Source organism: Micromesistius poutassou (assembly GCF_964030765.1).
Source record: "Micromesistius poutassou genome assembly, chromosome: 22".
NCBI classification, from domain to species: Eukaryota; Metazoa; Chordata; class Actinopteri; order Gadiformes; family Gadidae; genus Micromesistius; species Micromesistius poutassou.
The window spans coordinates 5,676,193-5,689,610 of record NC_140292.1 but is presented as its reverse complement, the minus strand read 5'-3'; the positions used below and the strand labels follow the sequence as shown (position 1 = coordinate 5,689,610).

General features: G+C 43.8%; 1 protein-coding gene across 1 annotated transcript; it reads right to left on the bottom strand.

Moving 5' to 3' along the window:
- Positions 1 to 2,110: 2,110 nt before the first annotated feature.
- Positions 2,111 to 5,374, bottom strand: ajm1 (apical junction component 1 homolog; the record flags this gene model as incomplete). Its single annotated transcript, XM_084486199.1, has 1 exon — positions 2,111 to 5,374. The coding sequence occupies one exon, from the start codon at positions 5,372 to 5,374 to the stop codon at positions 2,111 to 2,113; it is 3,264 nt and encodes a 1,087-aa protein (XP_084342325.1).
- Positions 5,375 to 13,418: the final 8,044 nt, after the last annotated feature.

Genomic DNA, 13,418 nt, shown 5'->3' with positions numbered 1-13,418 from the left:
AATGGCGGACAATTGTAAAAATCCCTTTTCTCCAGGTGTCTTATGTAGGGTATTATTTTCAGAGTTACTTTACAGATCAATCAAGCAAGTGCTTTTCTCAGCTTCATGAGAGCTAAAAATAGAAAATATAATCATCACATGCAGCCATCAACATCCCATTTTCATATATATATATATATATATATATATATATATATATATATATACATACATATACATACATACATTCATACATGTATATATACATACATATATATATATTTATATAATTTTTATATTTGTTTTCCCACACATTATTTCCACACATTATTCATTCTATATTGATTATCCGCTATTACAAAAATAATAACTCATGGGCCACGGTGGATGCATGTGAGGGAGGCTGCGGCGTGAAGTCATGGGCTGAATTAGCAGTCTATCGGGGGCAGCATCATGTCTAAGAAACGTGACTCCAGAGCCAGTCCTCCTACATAGCCACCCGTCCTGTTTCTGTGAGGTGTCTGTTGAACAATTACATTGTTTTTATTCTCTTGCCTTCAAAATCACTTTATTTTTTTATTATCATTATTATTATTTTTTTTTTTACACGTTTCAAGTGATGTTAGGAATGTCAGCAAAGGTTAAATAAGAGTTGACCCAAACTATCATGTAGGCCTAGCACAATCCACCCAAACCAAGAGGCAACGTGGCTGCATTGTATGACGGGGTGTGTATAAAACATGTGACTCGTTTGTCGAGGGTCGATAAGAAACACAAAAGGGATCAATCACGCATGTAACACATAAAAGCGTAGCAGAAGTACACAACTAAAAAAAAATGTTCTTCAAGCATTTAAGTAACAAGTTAGTTATTGTGCCAACTCCGGCTTTTCTTTTTCTACGGACATAACTCGAGCTGCTAAATCCTCTATATTAGAATTTGTAAATATTTTTTTTTTAGAAAAACTCACAAGAGCACCATCTTCAACTTCGTAGGAAATTGCACGGTTTCTTGGCATGATACCACAACACCATGTCATCGATAACGTAGCACATGTTCATGTGACTAACGCACTCACTATTCACAGTGTTTCAAACAGCACAAGCCGACACTACTGTGTGGCTGAGAACTGGCACCATTTCAGTAAGTGTGTGTGTGTGTCTTTTTTTTTCTTCCTTCAAGTCCTGTATTACTCCAGTCAATTTGACTGGTAAACATTAAAGCACTACTGAGATATTTATATCGTCACACGCCAATAGAATTACCATGAGAGCAAGAGTTACAGAGTAACATTAGGCTACTATCTACGCCGCATTAAGACGTGCCCTTTGTCAATTATTTTTTGTATATTTTCATTCTCTTCCAGTAAATGGAACTATTTCTTCCCCATCAAGTGATATAGCTCACCAATTTCAAGTCAACAAACATGATCATTCCTATCATTATAATATAATAATATATACTCATATATAATCATGTATAATATAATATGATATAGTATAGCAAGTCCAGCTACAATAATGTATTATAATAAAAAAAAACTTTTACACAAATGTGGTAATTACCCTTTTCAAGCAAACCTTTGCATAGAACATATGTAGCTAGGAAAAATAACTTTCATGTTTTCTGCATGGTATGCCATTAAAATCACATATGAAAAATAGTCACTTTGTATTCAATCATAGGTATGAATTACACAGTTGACTTTAGGAATCTATGATTTAAAGGATATGTTCATTAGCGATTTTAAAACAAATCAAAATACTAAATTTTTGACCGAGGTAATGCCCACCTAAAAGAAAACGGGCCATTGTAAATAGAAATAACCAGGCTACAGATAAATGACTTATGTAGTGGAAAAGTACATAAATAGGTTCAAAAACTCAAATAAATAAACAATATACTGTACTCTTTCTGCATCTGACAGGCAATATTCTAATAATGAATAATACTGACAACGCAGACAATATATTTACATATTCAGATATATATACGTCCCTATATAGAGAGAAATATATATCTTTTGGATAACAAAATTCTTATCTACATTTTCACAATCTACCTCATATATAAATATGTGTAACAATATATATGTATTTCTAAACATATATATTTCCAAAAAAAGGTGCACTTAAATAATGTCATCCAGGAGATGGGGGGTGCCCACCCAGTCCAGTGTCCTCGGCTCGGACGCAGCCATGATCATGCACAAGAACTGCTTACCTGTCCTCTTGTCTATGGGGTAAATAGTGGTGGGTGTGAAGCGTCGGTTACTTTCCACAAACTCGCACAGCTGCTGATAGACCTGGGGATACTCGTGTCGCAGGAAGACCCCTCGGATCCTCAGCTCTCGCTGGATGTTGATGAAGCAGATCTCCCGGGCTTTCCTACCTTCCTCTCCGTCCTTGTCTATATCCGCCGTCCCGGGCGGCGGCGTCAGGATGAGCGTCTCCATGTCGCTCTCCTTCTTGTGTACTTTCCGCTCTGGGCTGAAGGAGGCCAGAGCTACCTTGGCGTATTTACGGACGGTCGGTGCTTGGTGTCTTGGCGACGGGCCGTCGGGCAGTTGATCGCCAACGGCGATGGATACATTCAAAAGGAAACATTCATTTGGGTCGTACTCCTTGCCAGCCTCGTGGAGCTCTCCGCAGTACTCTCCGAGGTTGTCCTTGAAGCCGTCCAGCTCGCGTAGGGACAGGTAGGTCGGAGACATTTGCAGACTGTCCAGCCCGTACTGCAGAAAATTACTGGAAGACGCAGGGTTCGGAAAACCGAGGAAGAGAACCCCCCGTCCCCGGGAAAGGAAGCCTACTTTGGCAATGCGGGAGAAGGCTTTGTGGACTTCCGCCGTTTCCCGGCAGTGCTTGATGATGTGGCGGCAGATGCTGCCGATTCGTCCGTAAACGCAGCTCTCTTTGTGAATGTCCCAGTCCTCCCTTCGGCAGTTGCGGGAGCAGTAGTAGGTGTAGCAGCTGTGGCAGGATTTAAAGTACAGACACGCGTTAAACAAGGTCTCGGTCCGCCTGCATTTGTTATTGGAACACATCATGGTGTCATCTTCATCCGGACTCTGATCAGGGGAGCAATCGTCCCCAGTCCTCATGGTGTCCGCTCCCTCCATATCTCGAAAGGCATCGGTATTAATTTTGATCGATTTGGGCTGCTTGTCCAAGGGCGGTGGTTCGGCCTTTCTAGATAGAGACGCGGCCTCTTCTTCATCTATGAGTTTCTTCAGTTGATCTAGAATATCTTCGCTCGCTCTTCGGCTGGGTGGTTTGTAGTCGGTCACGAGGTCGGCGAGGAGCTCGTCGAGTTGTTCGAGACTCTGCTGAAGAGACGCGCTGTCGTGCGTCTTCTCTTTGGCCAAGTTTCCAAAGCAAGTCACGTTGTCGTGCTGTAAGCCCTCGTGAGCAAACGCGCTCCTCGAGTTCAGCATATCCCAGCTGGCAGAGCGTCCTTCCGACTTGCTCAAGATGCCCGGTCGAATGTCGTTATCGGTGATTGTGATTTCAGGTGTTACAAACCACAGCTTATTAGCAGCAGAGTTTGTCATCTCAGTCGGGCTCTTATCGACCAAAGAATTATCAGACATGGACAAGGCTGCATAGCGTCTCGGTGAGCTGGAGAGGTTGACCACCACCGGTTGGGGCTTGTCATCGGTGGCCGCTACAGGCTTTCTGGGGTCAAGCAGGTCATCGTAGCTCTGCCCGCGGTGTACGGGACTCGGTTGTTCCCTCTCCACACGAGAGTTGAGGATATTGTCCCATGACCTTGAGTAGGATTTGGACTCTGCGCCTATTCTCGGTGGCTCCACGCATGGATTAGCATACCATGTCGCAGACATCGGCTCTTGCCTAACTTGCCTGGTCGGCGTTACCTGGGAAACATAAGAGGCCGGGTTGGTGGAATACCCTGATGCGTCGGAACCGTACCAGTCGTCTGTCTTTGGCTGGACGACTCGGGCATGTCGTCGACCCTCCGTGTAATAGGCCCTGGCTGGGATGTGGTGTTCTGGCGGTAGTGCATACACATCACCGGGATAGAAAACCCTTGGCGGGGCGGTTTGGACCTGATACGTTCTGGGATCCTCTGCTAAACCTGTTCTGGACGGGGGCGTCTGGATGATGTAGTGCCCCGCTTCTGACCCTGCGTAGCCTTTAGGGTACACCGCCTGCACTGAGTACTGGTAAGGGTCTACCTCGGTGAAGTAGGACCCGCCTGCTACGGCGTGAACCATGTGAGTCCTCGGATCCTGTACGTATTGTACTTTAGGGGAAAAGGACTGCCCTGGTATGTAACGGTCGTCGTGGTAGTAGTGAGTCGGCTGAGGCGCGGCCGTCGTGACGTACCTCCCCGACTCGTCGGCGTAAAAAAACTTGGTTGGCACGTTAGGACTCGAATGAGCTCTGCGCTCCCTCCCGTAGTGACGCTCGCCCGCAGAAGGCATTTTGTGTAAAGGGATTTCTGTGGGTCGCGGGTGATTATTTGGCATGCTGCGGGAATACTGATGTGCTTGTCTGCACTCAGTGACAAAGGAGTCCGTGGGGGTGGTCGTCCTCGAGTAAGAGAAATGCCGCGGCACCGTCAGGCTCCTGTGGCCCCCGCTGTGGTACCGCTGCCAGGGGATCTCCACCTGAGGGCTGGTCTGTTTGCGTCCGTGGTGGTGCGATGGCGCCTCGTCGGGCTTGATGTCCACCCGACACCTGACGTGAGGACTGGTGGCCGGTTTCTCCAGCGTGCCCTCCTCGCCGTACAGCGGGGAATACCGGCTGGTGTCGGTCATCCCAGGCTGAAGCTTGGTGGGATGCACGTCATGCATCAGGACCCGGGTGGAGCTGGTGTAGGAGGGGTCCCGGCGGGGCGAGACCTCTGGGCGCCAGTGGCGGTCCCGGGGCGCCCGCTGGGACTCCCTGCCCCGCCGCCCCGCAGGGGACTGCTCCTCGAAGGACACGGGGGTGAGGTTGGTCTGGACCCGGGGGGCGCTTCTCGACCGGGTCCTTCTCTTCTGCTCCGGGACGGCCTGCGCCTCGCGGGTCATCTCCGGGGCCATGTGTTGAGGGGTCATCCGCTGGCTGAAAATGTCTGGTGCAGAGAACCGGTACCTCTGTTGGCGGCCCAAGGCGTTCCAGGCGGCGGCGTCAGGGTTGGTCGCACCCCGGCGGTACGGGGAGTCCATCGTGGGATGAGGTTTGGGGTATTGGTGTGACTTATCGTTTGAAGAACGCCAATGCCTTTGAGTCAAGTTGTTCTGATTGTCCTCTGGTGTGTTTGTGTAATTTAGGGCATCACATTGTTCAGAGGGTTGCAAAGACTTAAAGTGTGACGAAAAGGGGATAACTCTTATGTTGTGATGCACATTTGATACCAGTAAGTCAGGCGGGTCTGTGCGTGTCATCTTAAAATAACTCTTCTAGTTTTGTCCGTTAAGTTGGTGTAACGATGATTCCCCCTGTGTGAGAGAAAAGGAAAATCCAGTCAGCCATCTCCCATCTTTCTGTATCAAATAATTGGCATATCTCCAGCTAAGTGCTGTTCTGAATGTTCTCATTCTCATTTCATTAAGTAAAATTCATATTTTCACCATATGCTGTTATACACATTGCTGTGCTTCAATTATGTCATATTTATTATGCTGTTTAATGTTTGACTGCTATTCAGACAATATTACTGGCAAACATCATGATCAAATATATATTTCCAATGTGTACACATGGCGCACACACACACACACACACACACACACACACACTACAAACACACACACACTCACACACACAAGTTTGTGGTTTTATCCCCAGTGTATTGCAAATGTCAGCTTTTGACAAGAGGTGCTACATGCAGGCTCCATGATAGGTTAAACTTAGACCGGCTGTCCCCAAAAGCACAGCTACGCTGACAGTTTACCTGTGTGATGCAACGGTACTGTCAGCTACACTGACAGCACTACCTACATGATGAAACCGATGCTAGATATGACATAGGGTTTGTGCAATTTCTTTTATGACACATTCTAATATGCTGATAGCTTAACTGTCCATTTTATAAAGAGCCAGAAGTTCACAGTTTGGCTAATCTTTTGAGCCACCGGCCACCCTTGATCCGATAAACCTAGTAAAAATAGGCATCCTTAATCGACAAATAATCAGGTAAATATCGGAAATGCAGATGCGTAATGTAGGCTAATGATGTGAGACAAGCAATTGACATTAAAAGAGGGACTGCAATGCTATATTTTGCTTCCTATGTGTGCTGTGTGTGTGTGTTTGTGACCGTTGTGCATGCATGCGTGCGTGAGTTGACGATGCCGATAAGGGTTCTGGTTGCCCACAGCGAGGCTAGTTCAAAAATAATAAACCGAAAATGAATGGCCCATAGGCATACCCCTGTGGTCCGAGGCACACGGTTTGGTCAAAGTCTACCTTCGTTTACAAAGGACTTTTTTCTAAACAGGTTTCACAACCATTTATTCTTTTCAACCTCTCTCTTCCTTCCAGGCCATCTCCTGTATCCTGTTTGTTCTTTGGCCCCCCTTTTGGCTTGGCCCATTTATGCCCGGACTGATCGTATTCATTCCAATCAGCCCCAGACTCTCTGCCAGTTTCCCCCCCAGTGCAGCCAGTCCACTCACTCCACTACCCCAGTGGTTTCCATGCACTCCATATATTGCAGCTTCACTCCACTGGCTTTTTAGAATAACCAGGCCGCTCGAAGCTGCCTGGAGTATTTTCAAAGTGATGGCAGTGAAACAATGCAAAGTAGCAGTAGAGTATTGTGATTGATTGTTACCGATTATTCTTTATTTTAAGATGCTTTTTCCAGGATGATACAAGTATTTGACAGTACTAGGCTAACGGCTTTGAATCCAGGATAGTCTATGAAGAGATAATCTTTTTTGTCTATGACACTTTTTTTAAACTTTTTTTTAAACTTATGATTTATATTTAGCTTGCCCTGTTTTTTTTTTAGGGTTGTAGTCACTAGTACGTAATAATAGCCCTCTATAGCACCATATACCGATAAATAATCCCAAAATACACATAAAAAACAGAGGACACTGTTTTCAGGCTGATTCCTAGTTGTTGTGTATAAAGTATAGTTCTTTGAACGGCTGCAGTTATCAATAAATAGACATTGTGTACATGGTATCCAATTTGGAAAAATCTGATCTCACTCTAGAATCCTAATTACTTGCAATAGATACTTTCAGTTCCTCTAATCTCGACTAACACATTTGGCTTTGAAACAATTTGATTATACTTCTCCCTTTATAAACCAATGGTGGAGTCTATATAATTACAACTGTGACAAAGGGATAGAAACAAATAGAGAGGAATCGAGAGAAGCTACAATACCCTGATTCTAAATAGTTAAATCAATACTTAGCATTGATTCAATACGTAATACTGACAGCACAGCAGTCTATATTTGAGTGTGACACAAACAAACAAATAGTTGATTCAACCATCCTGACAATATATGAACATTCATTCCTTGAAGACACAGTTACGCAATGAGTTTGACATTGAACATTAAAGACCCACGTGTGGGCATCTTGTTACAGATAGCCTGAGGGCATTTTGGGAATCAAACCCTGATCCTTTAGGCTGGGAGTCAAACACACCCTTACCTCCACAATAGGACTGTGCTTCTAAGTAGATTTAGATAAAACATCCATTGGAACAATGGTCGTTCGGTTACAGCACAAGCAAGTCACTCTATTTCAAATACAGTAAGACTATATCCCTTTTTCTAACCATGGCAAAGGGATGGATTTAATTGAATGACATGACATGATGAAATAACAGCTCACCTAGTTGCATTAAACATTTCTGGTTCACGCCCATCCAAGTTTTCCAGCAGAATACAAAGCATGCATTTCCCTAATCAAATTCGGATCCAAACAGCAGCAGGAAATGAAATACACATCATATATTCTACTCAGTACTGGAAAAGCTGTATATAGTGAACCATGGATGGCAAGCATTTCTACAATAAAGAGTTAGCACATTGAGGCTTACTACCTCCTTAATACTTTGAGATTATTTGTGATCAATTGTGATGGCATTCTCAACAAGAGTAATGATATGAAGCATGACAGTTATAAGAAATATGTTCCACCCTAAATTCCCATCAGCCTCACTACGGCTCTGTGTTTAGGGACAGCCATTGTTAATGCTCTGTCAGCCATGGCCCTAAACATGGAGTGGATTTGCCGGCAGGGGTAAGTGACTGGGGTTTTATGGTATGGCTCGTAGGTAATGCTGACATTTAGGTCGATGTGCCAGTGTAGACTTACACATCATAGTTTACGGGTCATTTCATAGCTATTGTGATGTGGAAACTTGACTTACTACTGCTGAAAACGATTCATTATTAATGTGTATTGGAAAGCATTATACCCTATTTGAAATATGTAATTTTTAAAGTGTCATTCTAACAATATTCCTTAGATCGATTGTATTTAAATATGCTCCCAAAATGTTTGACATTGAGCAACGTGCTTTCTATAAATAGAGCAAAAATAGACATTGAAAATAGACAAGAAGATCATATAGTTAATAATAATAAACCTTGATAAAAAAAAGTCTCAAGGGATGCTCCTAACCCTTTAAGAAGCTGTGTTAAAGGAAGAAACCCTAACCCATATAGCACAGATCTGTGCTCCCATAGGTCACTTAGTACTTGAGATGCACACATTTAATGGCCACTTCCTCCTTCATTAGGCACTGGGTCTGTCGCACATCATGCATCAACTCAGTGTCCAAGATTATCTTTAAATATAGAAAATATTCTGCTTAAGGGTGATGTGCAACGAGCTGTGTTGGGGCTGGAGGCTGCCTCGTGCTCTGATGAGCTAACGAATCGCTGCACTATAGACACGCCTCACACTGCTCTAGGATAGACCAGTACATATCAGGCTCTCATATAGACAAGTACTCTACCAGAATCTAGGATAGACTAGTGCTCTACCAGACTCTAGGATAGACTAGTGCTCTACCAGACTCTAGGATAGACTAGTGCTCTACCAGACTCTAGGATAGACTAGTACTCTGCCAGACTCTAGGATAGACTAGCATTCTGCCAGACTCTAGGATAGACTAGTACAATACCAGACTCTAGAATAGAGTAGTACTCTGCATACTTTAGGATAGACTAGTACTCTAAAGACTCTAGGATAGACTAGCACTCTAAAGACTCTAGGATAGACTAGCACACTAAAGACTCTAGGATATAGTCCCAAAGGACTTTGCATAGTGTGTGTGTGTGTGTGTGTGTGTAGGGGGGACCCCTAATCCACTATTATTCTGTTATTAATTATTATTATGAATAACCTTTGCAGTATGCACTGGTGAGACATTATTGATGAATGTGTCACCCAAATGGCATGTATAATATTGATGGTTCTGCAGTTGTATTGCAGTGGCCAGGGCAGTCAATCAAACGACACAAATTATAAACCGTGCTGCATTAAACTCAATGTGCTGTGCCAACATTGGGAATGCTCGGTTTGCAAGGGCAAGAAAAGTTATTGTCTCACAGCAAGGAAAAGCTGCAGGATTTGATCCAGCAATTGGGATCTTGTAATCTCCTTTTTAAACATTGAAAATCTAAAACATCATTTGTCTGAATCTAACATCAAATATAGGCCTATAACTAAATAATTGGGAAGTTGGCTTCAGACAATTACTAGGTCTATATCAGACAGAAGCAAATCAGAGTGGATGGGCAGCAAATAAGTGATATCGATTAATCTATATAATTGCCTATAATAGCAATTATTTTGCATCTTGTCATCAATTTTCTGTCTTGGTTGAAATACACCTGCAACGTTCCTTAATCTAGCCGGCACAAATCTCAGAAGCCATGAAGACACGCCCCCTCCCTTCCCTCCTGGGTACCGCAGACGGACTTGGATGTTGATCGGTTGGCCTCACTGCTCCTCTGTTCTTGGTCGATTTGAAATGTGTCAATGCTATATAGGACTCTACAGCGCATCCGCACTCACAGAAAAAAACTGATCCCAAGTTCACCTTTGGGGGACGGGGATATCTGTTGTACTTTTATCAACGTGTTCCTGCATTGTCATTGCAAAAGTGTATATGTGAGGGGTGTCGAGGACGGCAACTAATAGAACAACGCGAAAACAATGCAGGGAAGCAAAGTCAATTGTCACTGTAACAAATGATCTTATCGGATATCTGGGTTTCCGCCTTTCCAGGGGAGGACACGGAATCGACGCATTAAAGCGTGCACTCGGTGCTAGCATGCAGCGCGTATATACTATGAGTCCCGGGCGGCCACTGATGTGAGCTCATGTGTGAGATGTATGGTGGATGGGGAAGGCGATGATGTCAGTGTGTTAGCAGGGAACACAGTAGTATTTCGCCGACGGCTGCCAGAGCACACATACATTTCATGCAATTATTACTCAGCAAATCGAAATCGCGCCTATTGCATTCGCCTATCCGTTGCATTGCATTCAGGTTTAGCTTCTTTCTTCTTTTTTTGTTGCAGATTTTAATTTGTAAAATCCCCCCAAAAAATATAGAATGTTCGAAATGTTTTTTTTCCCTCATGTTATAATTCAATTGCGTCCAAACAGCGAAGATGCACTGCATACGCGTGATCCTGTGCACTGTGGTTACAGCCCCTGTGCATTAATAGGACATTTGTAACTAAATGGTGAATGTTAGAGGGGCAGAGATGCTCTGTATAGACTCCAATGGTAGGAGAGTGATCCTTACCGCATCCGTCCATACTCCGCACGTATGGTTGTCCATTTTATTCGGAAGACAGGACTATGCAGACGGCGTGTTTCCTCCGATGGCATCGGCGACAGCAGGCATGTTAAATATGCATCTCTGAAATCCACCTTTTTAGGTCATTTAATCCTCTTTTTTTACCTTCCTTCTACATCGTCAAGGGTTTGCTGCTGCGCAACTCTGCAGCAACGACGTCGGCGTCTATACTCGCCGGCGCTGCAACCACAACCCACTACACCCTGCGTGGCGCGTGCTCCGTGGATTGCGCCTAGCGTGTTCCAGAGGGGCGTGCACAATGTCACACGTGCGCGCGGCGCGAGTTTCGAAGACGGATTCCCGATACGAATATATACTAAAATCAGCTTATAATAATACTACTAATAATATATTGTATATGTATCCTATATATGACGGATTTAAATACGGATGGTTATGTTCACTCCATTGGATCCATCACCTAAAAGTGCTGGAGTGCAGGCCTGCCACTTCCAAATAGTCTTTTAGAATACTACAATAATATGTATACTTTTATAAACATTAGACCAAAGACGACAAGAATAAACTTGTTAATTAACCCATTGATTTGTTTTGGTGCAGTTGAAGGCATCATGGGTGTAGGGTACTTGACCATGCATTATAAAATGCATAGCATAAAGGTCTGCTTTTGACCGTTTCATACATTTCTATTTCTCTCTAAAACTCCTCAAGTAGGTCTACATGTATGGATATACAGTTCCCCCAGACACAGCAGCCCTGACAACATGAAAAGATCAAGTGACACATAATATTGATTTTTATATGGAAGAAGAAAAAAGTAGTGCTGTCTAAGTGTCTGCTGACACGACTCACAGAGAGAGAGAGAGAGAGAGAGAGAGAGTTTCACAAATATACAGTATTAGTACACAATACATTCACAATTACCAGTCTTTTGTAGCAGGGCATATTGTGCATCAATTAGCATTCCCAGTGTAGCATGGCTCTGCATAACAGAGGGCTTCCCTGACCGGTAGTGGTCTCTTGTCTGCCCCCTGCTTCACTCGAGCTGGTCATGCATTATTGATGTGCACTCGCTCCTCTGTTCCTCCTGCTGTGGTGCTCGGCTGCTGCTATGATCTGTGGCAGGAGGAAGACCGGCCCCCCTGCCCCGCCCTCTGATCACACACTCTGAACACATTCATCATAACACATGACAAGACGGAATACACCAGACCACGCACATACACTAGGCGTGATTTAACACCCGCCAACCAGCCAATGCCGGTCCGACCAATGGGCAGGTTAGAAAATACAGAACCATTCAAACAATTTCATGGTTGGTATATGTTGGCAAAATGTTTGGAAACAATTTTGAATACATTTAACAACAAAAGATAAGACATCTAGCATGCTTCCTATTTGCACTCTATCAGATAATAATAATAATAATCAAATAATGGACTCATCTCATTCCACTCTGATTGAACAATACCTGTTATAAACCCCAAACAATATCCCCCCCATCCCCCTACACACACACACACACACACACACCTACCTACCTATCTACCTACCTACCTACATAACATGCACACACACACTTTCTAAAAATACAATCTTTGTCTATTGTGTTTGCGCATAAGGTGTAGTGCATTTTTCATTCAGAACATTTGGGGCAAGTTTGGAGAGCAGAGAGACTGCAGATCCAACGATCCAAGATGGAGGTTAGATTGGGGAACTCGACAGGGAGAAGGAGGCATGGATCTCCATCAAAGTCATGAATGAGCCATGGAGCCGTGCGCCCGGACCCCGGTCGATAACAGGGTGGGCGCCGAGGCAACAGTAATGGCTTCTTGATGCAGGGCAGGAAGAGCAACAGATCAGGGCTGAACCAGCGGCGGTGGAATGAGTGCTGATGCATCTGCACGATCCTCTGGGGGTAGGCCCCACACGCTCACAGCCCTGCTGTGGTTCCTCACAGAGAGAGCCGGGGAGAGATGCAGGCTGTTGTTTAGTTTATACCCCAGCTGCTCACATGAGGGAGCGATGGACTCTGGGAGGAGGGAAGGCAGTGCCCCCCCCTCCCTCCGCCTCAGGGGGATTTTAGATTCCAGGCTTTGCTTCATTACAACACACAGACTAGAACAGTCACAATGATGTGTCCGCAATTACCCATTATGGATTGCTGGAACTGTGGCTGCCAAACGATTTTTTTAAGTAAATCATTGATAAGTCGTTGTGCAAACAGCAGTCCAAGTAGCAAAAGAGGGATTGCAAATGCAATCATCTCAAAGCTTTGAAAGGCTTTCATTGCCATATTTTATATGTTTACATTTATTATTATAATTTCTTCTGTAAGCTGTTGGTTCTTAATCAATTAAGATTTCCTGTGATTTATTCTATTTTATATTATTTTTTATATTATTTTATATTATTATTTTAAGTGAAGATTCACATTTATCAAAATGATCATGATTATAATGTCAGTGATAATGGTTCAATTGTAACAAATCATAGACGTAAAAATCAAAGAGGTAAGATCATGATGATATCCATTCATGAATCTTCTTAAATGGAGGATACAAATAATTTAAGAAAAAATGGATGAATAAGAGCATTGGAGTCAAGCATTATGTGCTATTTGTGTGATGGAGTATTTAGAGAGTGCTAAACCAGGTAGGTAGGCACATACACGCAATA